Below are 20182 nucleotides of genomic sequence, written 5' to 3' on the forward strand. Positions count from 1 at the left end.
TTTTCTGTGGAGCCGCGTTTTTCATGTATCCAAGTTCTACTTCCGAGTCTCCCGCTGGCATAGGAAATCAACCGTCCTTTTTGTACTCGACTCGGGGAACTCATACCAGTCAAATCGAAATCCTAATCTTTTACGCAGCTGCAGATTGGCGTACCAGAGCGAGTACTATTGGACTCGGCAAAGGCTATAGTAGTCACCAAACTGAAATCTAAGTGTGCATCTGTTCACTACCTGAATAACCTACACTCTCCGCCTGGCTGCCCCTTTTACGTCCGGATGCGAATTATCCTTCCGTTGATTATAATGGCTTTGTGATTATGGATCCGAGTGCTTCCGGGAGATGCCAGCGACGCTCAGCGAGCCTCACGTTTCGACTATCGGGCCCTTCCGAATTGTTCAAGGCTTTTGACCAGGTGTGATATTGTGCACAAGAAGGATGGAATCCTCCTCAGAATTCGGCCCATGTGCACATAGACTTGCGAGTGGTACAACTGCAAGCACTGACAAATGCAAGTGGGCAAAATCGATGACAGTTTGGGCAATCGATTACTTATCGAGCGAGGCTGAGCGGCGAGCGCTCGATCATATGAACAGCGACGAAATGGACGACGATAACATCTGGCTCGACGACCCCAAAGCTCTGGAAGACACTGAGTGGTCCAAATTGTCGTCTGATTTCACCAATGTCCATCTTTTATGTGTTTTCCCACCCGGACAAGCCCAACTGACATGCACGTGCGCAGGCAGGATACCGCGAGGGTATCACCGCGGGAAAGGAGTCCGCTCTGCAGCAAGGTTTTGACGAAGGATTTGCGGAAGTTGGAGCACCCCTTGGACGGGAGCTAGGGAGCTTGCGCGGGCTAGCATCAGCGCTGCTGGCTTTCCTTACAAGCAACTCGCAAGAGCGTCCGGACGACCTAACGGAACTGCAAGAGATGGTGTCTCAGCTGGGGAGTGTACGTTTCTCTGACATCGTCCCGCTGGATCTAGAGGCAGAGCGTCATGCGCGCGAACATCTGGACATGGATGGAGAAGACGAGGGCGAGCTTGATCTCGAGCTCAACGAGGAGTTGAAGGATAAGCGAGATATTGAGAGGCTTGAGGATATGATGGCGCAGGTCAGCGCTGGGGCTGCACGACCGACCAGGGAAGATGTGCAGCGCCTGAAGGAGCAGTTGAGGAACTTGTGCGATGAGCTCGGAATTCCAGTGCAATGGAGTTGAAATGGTTTGCGATTGCAAGTTCTAGGGTTGGCTAACGTGCTGGGCCGTTACGCACTGCGCTGTGGAGAGTCGGTGAGTATATATTCCATCTATGCATGGACATGGCTCAAAGATTGACTGTATACTGTTGAACGTAGAGCATCCCTGGGACATAGTACTCAGTGTGGGCATCCTCGAACATTGCACAGGATTGCCCTCACAATCATACTTGTCCGGCTTGTCAAATTGTGGTCAGTACTATGCCTTCACTTTTCTGAATTGACCGTCTTTAGCTCAGTTGTTCTGTTAATTGCAGCTGCGAAGTCACACAACGGACGAGAAGCATAACACGTTTGTACCGATGACGGCTATCCAGGTACTTTGAGTACCATTGACGTTCTCGTGCCTTCACGTATCTGCTTTCCCGTGTATAGAATTCGGTCTTGCCCTGATTTAGGGTTAGGGTTATACATACCTGTGAGCCTAGTGAATCGGACACGTAGACTCTGTCCTTATTTGTCTCAGCGACCTCCATTCACGTTTGTTTCGTTATCTGCTCTGTGTAATCTCCCATCCTGCTCTAGACACGATATTTTATCAGGATTGTTATTGTTGGACGTGAAACATGCCAATACTGCGGTACGTCTCAGCGGGGGTCCAATGTGACGGCAGCTCACTGGTTTTATAGACTTGGGCTATGCGTAGCCGGTGTTTACTCGATGTTTCTGGTGAGTATCACTCAGTCTTATTTTGCGCATATGCTCATGATCTCCTTGTAGCTGTGGGCAGTAGCTCAGGAAAGACGTGCGGCTCAAGTCTATATTGTGCTATGAACCACACTCATACCTCACAGTGTCCGTTCCCTTCCAGACTCTAGATGGCAGCTCTTCCGATAAATTCCGCTCGCCTCTCTTCATGGGCACATGTCAAAGTGCTCTCAGTGCCATCTCCGCCTTGCTCTACCTCCTCATACGGAGGAGACCATCCCAAACCGTAAACCACATGTTCGGCCTTGCGTACCCCGAGAAACCTGCTGCTAAGGCGACATCGAATGGTGAGCCCTCGAAATCAAACGGAACATCGATAACACACAACGGTGTTCCCAAGACTAATGGAGTGGCCCACCATGAACGAATATTCCCCACCAAATGGCTTCTCATCCGTTACTTCCAATGCGCCTTCCTCATCACCTCTGGCTCTCCGTTTGGCTTCGCTGCCCTCTCTTACATCACATACCCTGCTATGGTGCTGGGGAAGTCCTGTAAACTCGTTCCTGTCATGCTCATGAATGTGCTACTATACCGACGCCGCTTCGCCCCCTACAAGTATCTGGTCGTCGCGATGGTCACACTAGGTATCACAATGTTTATGGGCTTTGGGAATGAGAAGCCGTCGAGGGCCAAGGCCAACGGGGACCTGTCAGCTTATGCTCAGCTCACCGGCATTACATACCTTCTCATCAACCTTGCCATAGACGGCGCGACTAACTCAACCCAGGATGAGATTTTCCACCGGTACAAGATAACTGGCCAGCAGATGATGTTTTGGATCAACCTCTTCTGTACCGCCCTCACGTCGCTCATCTCGATACTGCCCCTGCCGTATATTCCCGTCCTCCACCCATCATCCAGCGGGACCGAGTTGCAGGGTGCTCTTGACTTCATTCGTCAACACCCGTCTGTGGTGACCCCATTGACACAATTCGCATTGACTGGCGCGTTAGGCCAGCTGTTCATCTTCGAGACTCTGCAGCACTTTGGTTCTTTGACACTGGTGTAAGTGACGAAGTCGTAGTATGGTTCGAAGATACTCACGCGGGCTGCCAGAACCATCACATTAACGCGGAAGTTGTTCACGATGCTTCTCTCGGTCGTTGTCTATAACCATAAGTTGACAAAGGGACAATGGCTTGGTGCAGCAGTCGTATTCGCAGGCATCTCTGTAGAGGCTTGGGTGAAGAGGAAAGGTATGGCAGAAAACCTGGCTCTTTCCTCGTCAATCTGAGCCTCCACTCCTTAGACTTCCATACCAAACGAGTAATACAGGAAAAGGAGAAGGCGCGAATCAAGACACTATAACAAGGCAGTCATGCACATCCTATTTATTCCATTTATCGCACGACCTCCTGCTCGCATATGACAACAGTATAGTGCATTTACTACCAACGAGGGACGGTACAGCAGAGACAGTGACAAGTAGAGTACAATGCAGAGATTAGATGTAGAGGGCACACGTACTTTAGAGACTCCCGAAAAATGTGAGATCACCGACAGTAATAGGAATGGAGGAAATTAGGTCTGCATAGCATCATCTTCAGCATCCTCATCCTCGTCCTCATCCTCTACCATTAAGCGCTTACGCTCTATGTCACTGGATGACGGGAATGGTTCAGTTAGACAATGATTCCTTTCAGAAAAGGGAATAGGGCAATACCGTTTCTCATCATCCTCGTCATCCTCGTCCTCACGCTTACGTCTGCTAACAGTGCGCGCCTGAGGCGGGAAAGCGGCGACAGCAATACCGGCTTTGTAAATAGATTCATATTCCTGCCACAGCAAAATGGTAAGAGGTACTGTAAAGACTAAGCAATCTCTTACTTTGATCTGGGCCATGAACCCGCCGTTCGGAGAGATGCAATACCTCCTATTCTGGACCATATGCAGCGCGTCCTCCCAAGACAGCTGGAAGTGTTGCATGACATACATCACAACGAAGGCAGGCGACAGGCTGATACCACCTGCCGGACTGACGTGAGTACGTGTGTCGGATTCAGGATTGGAAAAGGTTACCGTTACAGTGGACCAGTACGCGTCCGCCCTGGGCCACAGCGTTGTCAATAAACTGCTTCGCTCTGGGCAACAATCAATGCAACAGCGGACAAAGAAGATGGTGGCCGCTGACTGGGGGAAGAGTCGGATGAGGTTCTGCTCTTCGCTGTCCTTAACGTCGAGCACCATGTACTGGAAATGGTCCGGAAATCGAGGGCGTACGGAAAACGCCTCCTGGGCGTCACGAATGCAGACTCTGTCACATAACAATAGCAGAAACAGAAGATGCGGGAGCAACGTTAGAGTATACAATGCATGTGATATGGAGAGACAGACATGTGGGTGATTCCGAGTGATTGGAGTGTCTCCAGCGATTTGGAGGCTTGCAGAGGACCTAGGAGGAGATTTGGCAGGATCTCTTGACATTGCCGCCGCATTTCATAACTGTACATGGACAATACTATTGAAGATCTGTGGCAGGACAAAAGCATAGGTAACGTACGACCACTCGACATCCGCAGGCCCCTGGATCATCTCCCGCAGTTGCTCCTCGTTCATATTCACGGTCGACGATGAGACTCGCTACAGGCAGTTTGAAAGTAAAAAGAAGATGGGAAGGAATGAGCGTCGACGTTGGGACTCTAAATGGGTGATTTGGGAAAAGGACTGATGCGTGCGCGTCAACTCTGTGTGGCCTTCAGCAGCTCTGATCGGAGATTCGAACTGATTAGATCTCATGTCGGACGGCGACGAGCTCGACGACATACCGTATGTTTTCGCACTTATGTTCTGGCAAAACGACTGATAGGGTTGTAGCACTCTCATTGAGACTCAGTCCAGTACGAATGGCCCAGCTGATGCAGCGGCTCGGACGGTGCCTCTCACGATCATCACAGGCTTCTTGGGTGCGGGTAAATCCACCCTCGTTAGGTATGCTCTTCCCAAGTCTTCATCTCGATTACTCTTGTTGGACAATTGCGTCGGATAGGAGAATATTGACCGAACGCCATGGTTACCGGATAGCAGTGATTATGAATGAGTTTGGCGACACCGCCGTGAGTGAACGTTGTCTCCGTGTACCCACCGAAATGCTGACTGAACTCTAACCAGGACATTGAAGGTTCGCAGGTAGTATTATAGGTCACATCAAGCTCTCATGCTCACCGTTAATCAGCCAAAACCATCAATGTGTCTTCTACGGAGGACCCCACCCAGCAGTCGCAGGAGTTCCTGGAGCTCGCAAACGGGTGCTTATGTTGCAGTATCAAGGATACTGGCATAGCGGCGATTGAGAGGCTCATGCAGCGGAAGGGTTCCTTCGACCACATCCTTCTGGAAACTACAGGGCTAGCGGATCCAGGTAGAGTTTTGTTTTTCAAAATGTGGCCTATAAGCTCACGAGCATACACCTGTCACAGGTCCTATCGCCTCTGTATTCTGGCAAAATGAAGAGTTCGCCATGGGGTTGGGTAAGGACATACATCTTGACGGAGTGGTATGTGTGGTTGATGCTGTCTTCGGACGCAAGGTACGTGCGTTCAATTAACGATAGGATCTATTATTCACATCCAGATAGCAAATGAAAGAAGATCATGCGGCAGATAGCATTGGCGAAAGTCTACGGTACGCGAATACTCGCCATATATGCAACGCAATATTCCTGACGGATCTTTGAAGACAAATTGCTTGCGCCGATGTGGTACTGTTGAACAAAGTCGACCTTGTTCCTACCGAGGAACTTCAAGCCGTAGAAGACATTATTGGTAGCATCAATCCCGTGGCAGCATTTTACAGGACGGTGAAGGGAGAAATCAACCTAAAGCACATCATAGGAATTGACGCGTACACATCGCGTTCCGTTCTGCAGAAGTCGTCGCAAACCGAACCGCCGGTCTGTGAGCATGACCATCGTCACGATGGTTCAGCGCTCGACCACGATCACAGCCGCACACACTACGAGATCCGTGGAATATCTAGCATGCAGGTGTCGTGCCCGTCACTTAGCCCATTTCAGATGGCGAAACTCGATGAGTGGATCCGCGCGGTCCTCTGGGAGAACCGGCTCCCTGGACAATCCTCCGATGACTCAAAGAAACTGGAAATTCTGCGCTGCAAGGGTATGGTTTTTCTTGACTCCGGAAAGATGTCCGTGCTACAAGGAGTGCGGAACCTGTACGAGTTCGCCGAGGTAGATACAGAAGAGGAAGCAGACGCATCAGGTATTCCAGATGCGGGCAAGCTGGTGTTCATTGGAAGGGGCTTAGACGATAGAGTACGCCAGAACTTAGAAGATATCCTGCAGTAGCATCTGCAGTGCAAACCAAGCGCAAACCGCCAGCCTGCCGCAGTAATACATGATGGACTTACCTTTCCGCCGTGCGAGCGACCGTTTTACTGGGATTTAGGGTGATAACGTAAATCCTGTCGATTAAACAAACTTATTGCAGTAGATCACAATGAGGCGAAAGGCATTCTTGCTCGGAGAGCAAGCTCTCCCGACCCAAAAGTGAAAGTGTCCTTTTTACACAGTTGTTGTGCGCTATTTGTTTTGTGGCACTGTCCACCCTCGTCTCCGAGCAAGTTCCGCCGCCGCCTGGCGGCCTTTCGAGTGAGATCACGGATCGGCTTCTGATTAGATCCAGATTTTACCGGGCCGTGCGTCTCTCCGCGACACTCATCTTGGTCCTCAGGTTTCTGACCTTACTAGCACCAGTTGACATTAGCTGATCTCGTCCACTCTCGGCGCTATGTCTTCTGAAGCTGTGGACGTGCGGAATGTGACGACCATCGGACATGTAGACCACGGTAAAACGACATTGATGGATGCTCTCCTCGCGGCGAACAACATCATATCTTCTCGAATGGCGGGAAAAATCAGATACATGGACAGCCGAGAGGATGAACAACAAAGGGGCATTACTATGGAAAGTAGTGCAGTTTCCTTGAGGTTCAAGGTCATGGATAGGACTACCGACGGAGGTGCGTCTACACTGCGGCGGGGGCTACCCAGTTGCGTGACTAATTCGTCTAGGAAGCTCTCCTAAAACATATGTTGTTAATATGATCGATACACCGGGCCATGTCGATTTCTCGAGTGAAGTCTCTACCGCGTCTCGCCTGTGTGACGGCGCTTTGGTCCTGGTCGATGTAGTGGAAGGCGTTTGCACACAGGTCCGGTGTTCTTAAGAGATCTACTCGAATTCCCGTGAGTTAATTATCTTTTTAGACAATCACTGTTTTGAGACAAGCGTGGCAAGATCGGCTACGACCCATTCTTGTCATTAACAAATTCGACCGTCTCATCACCGAACTGAAACTTTCTCCGACTGAGGCATATTTTCACCTTTCGCGGTTGATTGAGCAAGTAAACGCGGTTATGGGAGGGTTCTTTGCTGGAGATCGTATGGAAGACGATCTCCGGTGGCGAGAAGAAAGAGAACGTCGTTTAACAGCAAAAAATGAATCGCATGCCGCCGAGGTAGTTGCAACGGTCAATGATGCTGATGAATTCCAGGAGAAGGACGACGAGGATATCTATTTTGCCCCCGAGCGTGGAAATGTTGTTTTTGCTTCTGCAATCGACGGATGGGGTTTCCGCATCGGCAAGTTCGCCCACCTATATGCCGTCAAGCTGGGAATGAAGGAGGCGAATCTGCGCACTGTATTGTGGGGCGACTTCTACCTAGATCCCAAGACGAAGAGGGTGATCAGTTACAAGCACCTTCGCGGCCGCGTCTTGAAGCCGTTGTTTGTACAGTTCGTGCTGGAAAACATCTGGGCAGTGTACGATGCTGTAATTCTAAACCCGTATGTCCCAATATATTTCTTGGAGGAAAATATAGTGTTGAGATATGTTACAGAAACCCCGACAAGATAACCAAAATTGTTGATGCACTTAACTTGAAGATCCCGCCTCGCGATCTGAAGTCGAAAGACAGTCGACAATTACTCTCCACGGTTTTTTCCCAATGGCTCTCCCTCTCTACTTGCATCATCCAAACCATTGTCGACATCGTCCCCCCTCCACCTGTGGCCCAGAGTACTCGAATCCCAAAGATGCTCTACCCCGATGCGTACGAAGTCACTGTCGCGAAGAACAAAATTGAAAGGGACCTCTACGCTTGCAACGCAGGAGAAGACGCATACGTAGAAGCGTTCGTGAGCAAGATGTTCGCCGTTCCAGCGAAGGAGTTACCAAAGAACAAGAAGAAGCCAATGACCGCTGAAGAAATGCGGAGCAAAGCCCGAAACGGTCGGGAAGCTAGAGCAGCCTCGCATGCCACAGATGGTGACGCAGACGCAGGTATTCCACCGATCCCACTAGAGACAACATCGGAGGAGCTCGAGGTTAAAGACGAGCCGCTGGTTGTAGAGAACGAAACTCTGCTTGGGTTCGCACGGATCTACTCCGGGACCATCCGAACTGGAATCACCATCTGCTGTGTGCTGCCGAAATTTGATAACAGCCTCGAAGCAACTCATCCTCGGAATGTGCCACATGTAGTCTTTGCACATGTGGAGGCTCTGTATGTCATGATGGGTCGGGAACTCGTCCCAGTAGAGAGCGTGCAAGCGGGGAACGTCTTCGCCATTCAAGGGTTGAACGGGAAAGTTTGGCGCAGTGCGACCTTGTGCTCGCCCAGTCACAACGGCGTTGGAGGCAGCCCAGATGTCACCCAGTATAAGGAGTGTCTGCTCAATTTGGGAGCTGTCAATCGCTATGTATGTTCCCTGTCTATTTGCTCTAGTTTCCTAGTGACGGGTTACCCTAGGCTGCTCCCATCGTCCGTGTTGCTCTCGAGCCAAAAATGCCTGTTGATATGCCAAAACTCATCCACGGCCTCAAGTTGCTCAGTCAGGCGGACCCATGTGTCGAGACTTACCAGCAGCAGACCGGCGAACATGTCATTTTGGCTGCAGGAGAACTTCATCTCGAAGTAGGTCCTTCCCTTGCATACGATTTTTCGTACCAACGGATATTGTTTAGAGATGCCTGAAAGATCTCCGGGAGCGTTTTGCCCAGGTCGAGATCCACGCTTCGAAGCCGATTGTTCCATTCAGGGAAACTGCTATGAGAGCTGCCGGTAAGTAGCATCTCCCTGCACGTTTGGTCGTTTCTCATCTGCTTGTAGATATGGCACCGCCGAAGACAGCTCATGCCAAGCGAGGGACAATTTACGGAAGCATCTCCAACAATCTGGTCAAGTTCACTATCCGAGCTTCTCCACTGCCGAAGTTATTAGTGGACTTCCTGCTAGACAATCTCGCGACCTTGAAACGGTTGCATACGGAGCAAGTGAAGATCGATGACGTGACTGGCACAGATGCCAAAGCGAATGCAGATACCGAAGAGGATCTCGAGGAGGTGTATGGCGAGATCATCGAGAAATCCAGCATTCCCCCTGAAGACTTCTGGCGAGCTCTAGAAGGGAAATGCCGTGAAGCTGGCGGCGAATGGATTGACGTTGTGGATAAGCTCTGGGCATTTGGACCACAGAAAGCGGGAAGCTGTGTGCTCATAGATGCTAGATGTGACAGCAGTCCTAACTCGTGAGTGTTACATTCATCACACAGCGCCACTGTCCTGACTATCGTTGCCTTAGGCTCAAGAAGGCTCTCAACCGTCAAAAAGGCGACGATTCGAGGGAGCATTCGAAGCGGGGGTTCGACAACAGTTTGGAAGCCGGTTTCCAGCTGGCAACTTTCCAGGGACCTCTCTGCGCAGAACCCGTACAAGGGCTTGCCTACTTCGTTGAATCTGTTGAAATTGATAGGGAAGGCATTGAACAAGAGAGAAGTAAGCATTTGGTTTCAAGGGATGCTAAATTCTGACCCTGTCCCAGCTCACAACCGGATGCCCCAAGTCACCGGGGCGTTCATCTCCTCGGTGAAAGACGCTTGCAGAAATGGATTGCTAGATTGGTCACCGCGATTGTTGTTGGCCATGTATACATGTGATATCCAAGCTTCAAGTACGTTTCACCTGTTCCATCTCTCGTGTCGCTCAGATGGTCTCCACAGCTGATGTCCTAGGCAAAATGTACGGTGTCGTCGCCAAAAGACGCGGGAGGATCGTCGCAGAAGAGATGAAGGAGGGTACAGGATTCTTCACTGTCCGTGCCCTTCTGCCTGTGGTGGAGAGTTTCGGCTTTGCGGACGGTACACATCTAACTCTTATGGTTGGAACTGTACTCACCGATGATACCTTCGGCAGACATACGAAAGCGCACATCAGGTGCAGCGAGCCCGCAACTCATCTTTAGCGGGTAAGTACGGTGCTAGTGTCGCATGGACTTCTTTCTCAGAACACCCTAGGTACGAGATGCTCGATCAAGATCCCTTCTGGGTACCGAGTACAGAAGAAGAGCTGGAAGACCTTGGGGAGAAAGCCGATCGATCTAATGTGGCGAAGGGGTACATGGACGCCGTGCGAGAACGAAAAGGCATGTTCGTGGATCGCAAGATTGTCGAGTTTGCAGAGAAGCAGAGAACACTGAAACATTAGACGTGATCTTAGCTCTTCCTACTTAGTCGTCTCGTTGAGCAATTTTCAGTGATGTGCGGGTCGGACTTACCTGACTCAAGACCGCTGGGCTGTACTGTCCAAATTCTCGTGTAGTACACAAATATGAAAGCGGTGATCTGTGATTACGGCCTCTAGGAGTACACTCTGCGCAGACCTCGAATGAAGGCTCCAGCATGTGAAGTGAGAGTCGCGAGGCGACTAGAACGAGAACGAGTACTGTTATACCACGTGGCGTCAGCGCTAGCACAGCGACGAGGGAGCTTCTCCCACATCTATCGTCCCGGTCGCTCTTTAAGTCTTACCGTCTTCATTCCGTTGCACGTCTCTGCCAGCCTGGAGCTTGTATCATGATATCCGCCGCATACGGCGGCCGGCAGACAGTGCTAGCATCCACTACTGAGCAGCAACCTGCTGCTGAAGAACAATACATCTCCACCTTCTTCTGCCGCGCTCTCTACGACTACCAGACCTCAGATGCATCCTCTCTCTCTTTCCGAAAGAACGATATCATAGAGGTCCTCACCCGTCTGGAGTCGGGGTGGTGGGACGGCTTATTAGGCGACGAGCGTGGTTGGTTTCCGTCCAACTATGTGACAGTTATCTCAGATCAAGAGGCCGAAGCTGCGCTCAATGGATCCGAGTTCTCGACCGCTCAACCGGCTCTCGCAGACGAATCAACAGTGGACATGGCGCACAGCATGTCTCAGGCGTTATCTCAATCCGACCGTGACGGGGATTGGCTGCATGATGAGTTTGAGTACTCGACTCAGGGTCACACTGCGAACGGTCATTCAAACGGCAATCCTACACAGCCGAGTGATTTCTGGGTACCACAAGTATCCCAAGATGGTCGAGTACGATTGGTCTGTCGCCTGTACAGTGCTCTACTCATAATCTCGGTTGCCAGATATTTTACGTGAATACCCAGACGGGACAACATGCCAGGGACTTGCCACAGGAAGCTGAAGAGGATCCTGATGGCGATTTGGCTGGCTTGACAGCACAGCCTTCGTCTAGGGCAGGCACAAGTACGGGTATGAACGCTGTCAATGGGACGGACCCAGTAAACCGTGTTCCCGCTGGTTTTTGGTATTCCCGGACGTTCTCGGACACCTGAACCGTGGGTCAGACGTTTGGCGGACGATGGAATCTCATATTTCTACGTGAACAAGCTGGATGGGCAGGTATCGTGGACGCTTCCAGTGTCAAACGCTCCTCCAGCTTACAATGACGGCACTCCGAACAGCCAAGGTGCGGCAGCCTGTTCACCGGTTTACAATAGTAACTCAAACCGCTATGACATGCTAGTCAATGCTGGTCGAATGCGCTCTGACTCCTCTCTGTCGCGGACGAGAGACCGCAGTAATAGCGCCGCAGGGTTCAGCATACATTCCGATGACTCGGAGGTCCAGCCGGCATGGCGCGATAGGTCGGAATCTTCAGCAAGTGCGAAGAATGATGCGAACGGCTTGAGCCTTTCGAATCCTAGTACAGGTATACAACAACCACCGAATCAGTTGGAGCTCACCCCACCTGAGCAGTTCGCAAGGTCATTGCAGCAGGCGCTGACGCCGCCGTCACCCGAATCCCCCCCCGAGTTGTCGAACCAAGTCCGGGAAGCGACCGCTGCTGTCATGGAGTACCTTCAGTCTGTTGTAGCACCACGCCGAACGCAACAATTCAGACAGATCGACGAGCGCGTATTAAAGGTCGTCACTACTGTCCGTAACCTGCTCTATGTTACCGCGACTCCCTCCGGTCACATTCCCACTCATCTTTACCCTCGAGATGGACATGACAACAAGCCCACCATTGGAGGTCAGACATTGCAGACACACCTCAAGGCGGCGCACCGAAAAGTTGCAGGCACGTTGTCGAAGCTCGTTCTGTCTGCACTAGCAATGCAGTATGACCCTGGTGTGTCCACGAGCGATAGACCGAATCGCATGGAGGCCGATGTAGCCGAACTAGAACGCGCAGTTGTAGCGTTTGTGGTCGAGGTGCAGTATTTCCAGGATCAGATTACCGTGGAACAGAAGCATTCGAAACCTATCACCAAGCGCTTATATGGCGTTTTCTCCACTGCCAATGTTGGTTTGGGTTTGCCAGGAGCTGGTACGGCTGCCAGCTGGAAGGGGTTCGGTTACGTTCCGCCTGGAGAAGGAGAAGAGCTGCAGCTGTTGAACTTCACGGCAGAATCTGTCTTAGAAATGAAGAGTGCCGTCAGATTCATTAGTGAGAGGCTCGGATCTATCCCTACGGCACTCAAGCGCTCTGAGCTTGATCGAGGTGCGCCAATCGCAGATACCAAGATGCGTAGCTGACTGTCGAGGTTAGACGGATGCAGACGGGAGAGCCAGTATATAATTGCACACCTGTCCTCGACTCTCGACGTGGTCGGGAGTCTCAATGTCGCACATCATGTCGACATTGATGGCGTTCGCATGGAATTGGCCCAGTCACCCGTCCAGATACAGTACATGCAGACCGTCGAGAGAGCCCGGTTGCTCGTTCGTACGATGGAAGCATCCGTGCAGTCTCTGTATGACGACGGGGCTTCGTTTTTGATGGCTGCCCAGAGCGGTCATGCACCTCATTACTCACAGAATCCATCCGCCTACTTGGATTACCTTGACGCACTCACAGCCGCTCTCATGATGAACGCCAACGTCGTTATCCAGAGCCTGGACGCCCTGTTGGCAGTTGGATTCGACCAATCTAACATTGGGCAGGGCGACTATAATACCTCCATCGAGTGGCGAAGGAGAAGGTCGTGCATCAAACCAACTGATGATGTATCGGAAGAGGATATCGTAGGCGTGGGGTTGGCGCTCAGCAAGATAGGATTCAGGAGTGTGGGTCCCCTCAGTACCACCCAAACTGAGCAGAGGACCTTCTACAATGCGTCGCAGCCGTCAGAGACGTCCTTGGATTCGTCCGACAGGTCACGATCGGATGACACCGGCGAGCCTGTTACGCCAACCTGGCATGAGCCGTCCGAGTCCAGCACGCTGGTCCAGTATCCTCCAGCAGGAAAACCCATATCCTCGATGGACGATGATCCTGTACGCTTTATCGACGAGGATCGTAAGTAGTCTCCGAGATATGCTCTTTGTCGTCTGACTGACTCTCACTCAGCAGCGTCGTCCACTAAGTCTCCACCTAGGACGGGAGGGTCAAAGATCATAAAGGTTCTTGGGCCTGAAACTCCGCAGCATTACGTCGACAAGATGAATGCAGACGCCAAGCCTTGGTACTTACGGCCAACTTACGACCAGTCAGAGATCTTGGTGGATCCTGAAGGTGGTGTCAGGGCCGGAACACCTTCAGCTTTGGTGGAACGCTTGACCGCACATGAACTTGGAGGTTCGGGAGTCTCTACGTTGTCTTTCCGTTGACGCGATTGGCAATAACAAACACTTCCAGATCCTACCTTCAATCAGAATTTCCTCATGACGTTCAAGTCATTCATAACTATCGACGAACTCTTCGATTTGCTCGTTCAACGATTCTGGATCCAGGCACCTCCTGGTCTCGCCCCTCCGGAGCTAGAAGAGTGGACGAAGCTGAAGCAACATGTCATCCGCGTGCGGTACGCAGTACAAGTGGATGTTACTAAATATTGTATTGATTCGCTTTTCAGGGTCTTGAACACGTTCAAAACCATGGTTACCGACGATGGTATCCTTGAGAAGGAGGACATGTACATCCTTACCCGCATGAAGGAGTTTGCATCTGATGAGGAAGTGGTCAATTTCGCTGCCGCACGGCAACTGTTGATTTTGATTGAACGTGCTGTGCGTAAACTCTCAGTTGGACAATTCTTCCAAAAGTGCTGATGTAGTTCCTCTGCAGCAAAGGGGAGGTGATGGCCCTATCAAGACTACTCATGTCCCTTTGGCACCTCCAGCACCTATCATGCCCAGGAATTCCAAGAGGATTGAATTGCTAGACATCGATCCATTGGAACTTGCACGACAGCTTACGCTTATGGAGGCGGCTCTGTATAAGAAGATCAGACCGATGGAGTGCCTCCAGCGTTCGCGCGAGTCAAAACCTGGCAAAAATCCCGACAACATCACCTCCATGATCCAGTTGGCTAACCGAGTGCGTGCTGAGTATCATCCATGGTTAAATGGCTCTAGAGGTTTCACAGATGGCGAATTGGGTTGCTGAGTCTGTGCTGAGTAGAGAAGACTCGAAAAGACGAGCTGCTGTCGTAAAGCACTTCATCAGCGTCGCTGACGTCAGTAGTCTTGAGCTTCGCTTGTTTCGCGATTTGAAAATTCACTCTCACCTTCACAGCGATGTCGCGCAATGCAGAACTTTTCAACCATGACTGCTATCATATCTGGTTTGAATACCCCACCAATCCGTAGATTGAAGAGGACATGGGAACATGTTCAAGCCCGTGCAATGTCGCAACTCAGGAGTTGCGAAACAACCATTGACTCCGCTAAGAATTTTAACAATTATCGTTCCTTGCTGGCAAGAATCACCCCTCCTTGTGTCCCATTCATTGGCGAGTTCGCTCGATTCGTATGCGTGCACGTTTTAACAACATTTGTAGGCGTTTATCTGACAACATTGACTTTCATTAATGATGGAGCGGAAGATAAGTTGGGGGGCAACATGATCAACTTTCGTAAACGACAGAAAGCTGCCGAAGTGATACAAGACATCAAGCGATGGCAGTCAAAACCTTACAACTTGCAAACACTCCCTTTGGTGGTTTCCTATCTCGAGGACAGCTTCAGACAATACGCCGATGGGATAGACTACGGCGACCAATTCTGGAACCTCAGCTTGGAGCGGGAACCTCGTGAGCGAGAAGACGAGAAGATGGCGAGGCTGTTGCAGGAGAGTGGCTTCCTCTAGTGCATTTTGGGATTTGGATGGCTCCTGGTGGACGGGCGATTACTTTACACATTGCTATGTATTTCTGATATCTCAGCTGACTTATACCGTTCTATTCTGTATTATCATTCATACCGTATGCTTGATTATATGATGCCATGCTCCGTCTGCAAGTGGCGTGGGAATTTGTTGTATCGCGAGATCGTGACAGGTTCAGATAATTCCTCCACCTACCGCCCCACATGGAGGAAGAAGGAACATTCTTCGAGCGAGAGCGAGATCGCTTGACCGCAGAAATTACCAGTGTCAGCATGAATATTAAAGTACTGGAAGTTATTGCACTCATGCTCCTCACAGGGTTTCGAAGAGTTGCTCTCGTCGAGTAACAATCTGAACCGTGGACTTGAGGAAGTACTCGGGATGACGAGAGAATACGAGACCATTGCCACACTTTGGCAAAGTTTCCACGAACTGATGCGAGGGCAGAGAGATGATCCTGACGAATCTACCGCAGAACAACCGCAAGGTTTACCGGGCACTGGGGGACATGTTTTGCCAGGAAAGCAGGGTATCGTAGGACAGGAAAATCGATGATATGATCGAACGCATGATATTGATTTGTCATGAACCACAACAGGTATCCAAGTACAAAATGAGGGATGCAGCAAAACGGACAAAACGTAATAATGATCGTCAAAAGAGTCGCGGTCCTCAGATTTCCGCCCATGTTGCGACCTGGAGGAAATCAATATCCTGAATCGAGATATTCGAGGAAAACATACCCATGAGAACCCGTTGAACTCCGCCTGATCGCGACTGGATAGTTGCGCGTGTACCGGTGTCAACGTGGGTTGCTCCTTGGTGAATTCCTCATCGAAATTGCTCGTATCGGCCGTCCCATTCTGTGAGATGTAAGTGGATGTCTACTATTAATGTCTGGACGACACTCACGACTGTGGGGAAGTAAGGAGGGGGTATGCGCTTGTTCACCACGTCGTCAAAACTGACATCCTTGAAGAAAGCATGTCTCTTGATCTCCTCCGCGTCCGCCTCGGTTGAACCAAGTCGTCTCTTCGGATCCCGAGTCAACAGCTAAGCATGTGTCAGAAAAAGAACACCATTTCTGTGATAGTCATTACCTTCTGCAGAATCGAGACGGCATCTCTGGGCATTGTGATTGGATACAGCGGCTCATCCTCCAAGATGGCATCAAAGATTTCGTCTTCGTCGTCGCCACGGAAAGGTGACTGCCCGAGCAACATCTCGTACATCAGTACACCGAAGGCCCACCAGTCAACTGCGCGTCCGTAACGCTGTTCCAGAAGAATCTGATTAACAATCTTTTATAAGCGCGTTCACAATGACAACACAAAGTGGACACTGACTTCCGGTGCCATGAATTCTGGAGTGCCACAGAACGTACTGGTCGTCTTGTCGTAGTACATATCCTCCTTGCATAAACCGTAGTCGGCTACTTTAACGTGACCATCCAGAGTGAGTAGGATGTTGTCCAACTTAAGATCACTGGGCAGACAGTGAGCTTCAATAACACAATAGCATACGGTAGTGCACTCACCGGTAAACGATTCCGTTTGCATGGAAGTACTCAAGCGCAAGGAGAACTTCACATGCATAGAACTTGGCTTGACGAAGTGAAAATTGCCTGCGCTGGATATGTAACATCAAGTCACCACCGCTAACGTACTCCATGACGAAATAGACACGAGTCTCTGTTTGGAAACATGAATGCAAGCCAAGAAGGAACGGATGGCGTTCCCGTGCAGCTGCCAAGAAAACGCGCTTCTCGGAGCGAGTACTGGGGAACGCGAATGAGTTTTCAACTCGGCAACAACAGATGAGAACGGGATTCACCTCTCGACTTCATCATTGTCGATGATGAACTCCTTCTTGAGCACTTTGATGGCATACAGGCTACTCGTCTTCTTCTCTTCCGCCAACATGACTTTTCCGAAGTTACCCTTCCCGAGCACAGCCAAAAAGTTGAAGTCATCCAAACCAACTTTCCGCTTGTGTGCTGGTGGTCGGTATTGTTGTTGAATTGAAGGAGCCAGGGACGCTTGCCGCTCCGGCTGAATAGCACGGCCAGGGCTAGGTGGTGGGGCATAGTCCTTCGGTGGAACGGCTTGCTGGACTGTCTTCTATTCATTGTAGATATGTCAGAAGTCCGGCAATGAATCATACCTCACATACCTGATAGGCATAGGAATCTTCGTAGAGCATAGATCCAGGCCGTCCTGATGGCACTTGTTGCTGTAACGTTTCTGAAGGGAAGGCCGGAACCAACGGTATTCTCCCACCGGGCAACGGACGCGGCTGGGGCGGAGCGTACGCCCCGGTAACAGGCAGTGGGGGCTGTACCATACGTTGATCGGGCGGAGTCGTCTCTTGAGGACTTTGGACCTGTTGACGACCATACGGGTAGTCTGCACCTTTGGGCGGTACAGCGGGCTCCCCGAGCTTCACGCGTTCCACATCCGTGATGATGTGATCCACTTGCGGCTCTGGAGGCGGCATGGGAGGTCGAGGAGGCTGTTGGTAATGGGCAATTGGACGCGCCTGCGCAGTCGACTTTGCGCCCCGAGCCCGGTTAATATCACGCCAGTCGCGGAGGAGCTGGTTCGCGGTCTCCATGGACATGCCACAGAAGTCTGGGACGAGGTGGGCGCAGTTGGCGTGGCAAGTAATATCACATTCAGTACACCTGCGCGCATTCTTGCGACCAAGAGGGAGCATATAACCGCAATGACAGCACCAGTTCGCGCCAATGTTTGTAATAGGCTCGAATCGGTGGGGAATTCTGTGATTGATCTTCTCCGCATCGTCCTCCTGCGCAGCCATAGTCCGAATATGTCAAATACAGCCAATGCGAGGGCGCCCGTACTTACGCCTGTATTGGATTTTGATATACATTTCGTCACGACTTTTTCGTAACACTTCCTGTGACATGTATACCTGCAATCTTCACACTGGTACCCAACGGCATTGAGTAAGAATTCGTTGCAGAAAGCACACAAGATGATTTGGTAGAACTGTCGCTGGACGAACTTGTGTCCATTCATTTCATGGACTTCGTCCTTCCGCTTGCGGACGGCACCTTGACGCCCAAGACCGCCAGGGGTATCGAGCGGCCGTTTGCGCACATTCTCCTTGACTTTTCCCGAACGGCTGAGTTACTGTACACGGATATATGTCGTGTAAGACTCACTGAAATTCAAGTGTAATGCGAGGGCTCCAGCTGGTTCAACCGCAAACCAAGCATCGATACCCTCTGACTGTCCTACAGGAGGCATACCAGAGCCGGGCGGCACAACTCGATTGTCACCAAAACCGATGGGGGCATTCATGTCACCGACATTGCCTGTCTGTGCTTGCATGCTTATGGCCGAACCGTCGCCATTCATTGCCCCGGCAGTCACCCAACCTCCTTGTCCATTCTCCATCATGACCTTCTGCCTTCTTTGTGCGTCGACCAGGTCGCTGATTTTGATCCACAAGAGCCCGATGGGTGTAGGATGCGTTTCGTTTGACTGCTTGTCATAGACAGCAATCTCGACTTCATTCGCTTTCTCTATGGTGATTTCGAAATCTTCCAGCCAACGGTCAGTCCGTGTAGGGTGCGAACGCGCACGCTCTGTGCCTTCGACCTTGAGCGATACGTAGGTCTCTACCTGTTTCGACGCCGAACGGGACCTGCCAGTCACGATGGGCGCGTGGTCCAGCTCGCGCGCTCCTTTCAAAGTTACTTGCAGCTTTCCCGACAGGTTCTTCGAGCGCAAATTGTCCTTGCGTTCGCCATCAATGCCAGGAGCACCCGGCACACCTCCTAATAGGTATGTATGCTACTGTAAGACAATATCAACGTGAGGAGCAAACCACCACATACCTGCATCATCATCGTCATCCTCAGCGTCGTCAAGAATGTGCAAATTTTTGTAGCGCTTCAACGCAGATTGCAGAAGCTGTATCTTCCTTTCGCTCTCTACCTTCTTGCTCTCGGCATCTGCCCTAGATTTCTTGTCCCCGTCCGCCTGATATAGCTTGGCCATCTTGTCGATACCGCTCTTGTACTGCTTCTCAACCAGCAGCTTGAACTCAAGCTGATGGAGCATGCGGGAGATTTTGGCTGTGGTGTGGGGTGTGTCTGCTTTGATCAAATCAAGCTTGGTATATGTCTTGGCCTTGGGAACCCCCGGTATGTCGTCAGCGGAACCAGCAGAGCCTTGGGGGTTGCGTGCGCCACGTCCGGAAGAAACATCGGATAATGTGGGCTGGTGCATGCGAGGGCTATCGGAGGACCGTCCTCCGCGACCGCTCGCTGTAGAAAGAACAGGGCTCCCTGATCGTGAATGATCATCGCGTTGGGCCTGCATCATCTTGCGAGACTGCAGCTCGCGGAGGGTATCCTCGAAATAGGAGAGTGAACGCTCAGCCTCTCGTATCTTCGCATCGTTGCGTCTGAGGACATCAGGGTTGGTGGTAGCCTGGCGGAGAAGATGCGATGCTTCAAGGACCTTGCGTTCTGTCTGAATGCGCTTGTAGACATCCTGGATCTTCTGGTCCAGCTCGTGCGCCTTAAGCGGGAGTGAGCACTGCGAGACGAACCGGAATTAATCAGAAATTGTGCGCACCATGGCTGACTAGGGAGAGATGGTATCCCACACGCGGGGGACTCTTCTCGACGTTGGCACTGAAGCAGACAGAGCAAGACTGTGCTGAAGGGGCAGTGATCTGTATGCATCTGCTTGTCCCCGATAACGTCCGGTAACCCCCTTATCCACCACTTATTCCCCGCGCTTATCTACCATCCC

The 20182-nt window shown here is 51.1% G+C and overlaps 8 protein-coding genes across 8 annotated transcripts; 6 read left to right on the plus strand and 2 right to left on the minus strand.

The window, feature by feature from the left end:
- Positions 1–586: 586 nt before the first annotated feature.
- SCP_0700610 (hypothetical protein) lies at positions 587–1223 on the plus strand (the record flags this gene model as incomplete). Its single annotated transcript, XM_027759993.1, has 2 exons — positions 587–685; positions 744–1223. 2 exons carry the CDS (start codon positions 587–589, stop codon positions 1221–1223), a joined length of 579 nt encoding a protein of 192 aa, XP_027615794.1.
- Positions 1224–1827: 604 nt separating this feature from the next.
- Positions 1828–3280, plus strand: SCP_0700620 (UDP-galactose transporter homolog 1; the record flags this gene model as incomplete). The annotated part of the gene is made up of 6 exons (XM_027759994.1): positions 1828–1841; positions 1891–1930; positions 1982–2006; positions 2056–2977; positions 3029–3168; positions 3222–3280. 6 exons carry the CDS (start codon positions 1828–1830, stop codon positions 3278–3280), a joined length of 1200 nt encoding a protein of 399 aa, XP_027615795.1.
- Positions 3281–3493: 213 nt separating this feature from the next.
- Positions 3494–4528, minus strand: SCP_0700630 (hypothetical protein; the record flags this gene model as incomplete). Its single annotated transcript, XM_027759995.1, has 7 exons — positions 3494–3572; positions 3636–3748; positions 3800–3939; positions 3992–4053; positions 4104–4226; positions 4307–4414; positions 4473–4528. The coding sequence occupies 7 exons, from the start codon at positions 4526–4528 to the stop codon at positions 3494–3496; spliced, it is 681 nt and encodes a 226-aa protein (XP_027615796.1).
- A 178-nt stretch (positions 4529–4706) lies between these two features.
- SCP_0700640 (COBW domain-containing protein) lies at positions 4707–6275 on the plus strand (the record flags this gene model as incomplete). Its single annotated transcript, XM_027759996.1, has 8 exons — positions 4707–4738; positions 4787–4900; positions 4959–5025; positions 5081–5090; positions 5145–5330; positions 5389–5498; positions 5547–5593; positions 5648–6275. 8 exons carry the CDS (start codon positions 4707–4709, stop codon positions 6273–6275), a joined length of 1194 nt encoding a protein of 397 aa, XP_027615797.1.
- Positions 6276–6717: 442 nt separating this feature from the next.
- Positions 6718–10475, plus strand: SCP_0700650 (Ribosome assembly protein; the record flags this gene model as incomplete). The annotated part of the gene is made up of 12 exons (XM_027759997.1): positions 6718–6949; positions 7002–7141; positions 7197–7777; positions 7831–8692; positions 8743–8907; positions 8958–9054; positions 9103–9520; positions 9574–9767; positions 9814–9942; positions 9992–10129; positions 10185–10236; positions 10286–10475. 12 exons carry the CDS (start codon positions 6718–6720, stop codon positions 10473–10475), a joined length of 3198 nt encoding a protein of 1065 aa, XP_027615798.1.
- A 368-nt stretch (positions 10476–10843) lies between these two features.
- SCP_0700660 (ras GEF) lies at positions 10844–15374 on the plus strand (the record flags this gene model as incomplete). The annotated part of the gene is made up of 12 exons (XM_027759998.1): positions 10844–11350; positions 11404–11559; positions 11681–11747; positions 11805–12785; positions 12834–13583; positions 13635–13862; positions 13923–14088; positions 14140–14293; positions 14352–14603; positions 14653–14742; positions 14802–15018; positions 15067–15374. The coding sequence occupies 12 exons, from the start codon at positions 10844–10846 to the stop codon at positions 15372–15374; spliced, it is 3876 nt and encodes a 1291-aa protein (XP_027615799.1).
- A 221-nt stretch (positions 15375–15595) lies between these two features.
- Positions 15596–15947, plus strand: SCP_0700670 (DASH complex subunit DAD1; the record flags this gene model as incomplete). Its single annotated transcript, XM_027759999.1, has 2 exons — positions 15596–15658; positions 15711–15947. The coding sequence occupies 2 exons, from the start codon at positions 15596–15598 to the stop codon at positions 15945–15947; spliced, it is 300 nt and encodes a 99-aa protein (XP_027615800.1).
- Positions 15948–16064: 117 nt separating this feature from the next.
- SCP_0700680 (Protein kinase C-like) lies at positions 16065–20005 on the minus strand (the record flags this gene model as incomplete). The annotated part of the gene is made up of 12 exons (XM_027760000.1): positions 16065–16088; positions 16136–16255; positions 16305–16445; positions 16493–16681; positions 16739–16877; positions 16930–17169; positions 17226–17512; positions 17565–18200; positions 18260–18525; positions 18580–19197; positions 19258–19945; positions 20003–20005. 12 exons carry the CDS (start codon positions 20003–20005, stop codon positions 16065–16067), a joined length of 3351 nt encoding a protein of 1116 aa, XP_027615801.1.
- Positions 20006–20182: the final 177 nt, after the last annotated feature.

The sequence above is a fragment of the Sparassis crispa genome (assembly GCF_003851025.1).
Source record: "Sparassis crispa DNA, contig_000006F, whole genome shotgun sequence".
Taxonomy (NCBI): domain Eukaryota; kingdom Fungi; phylum Basidiomycota; class Agaricomycetes; order Polyporales; family Sparassidaceae; genus Sparassis; species Sparassis crispa.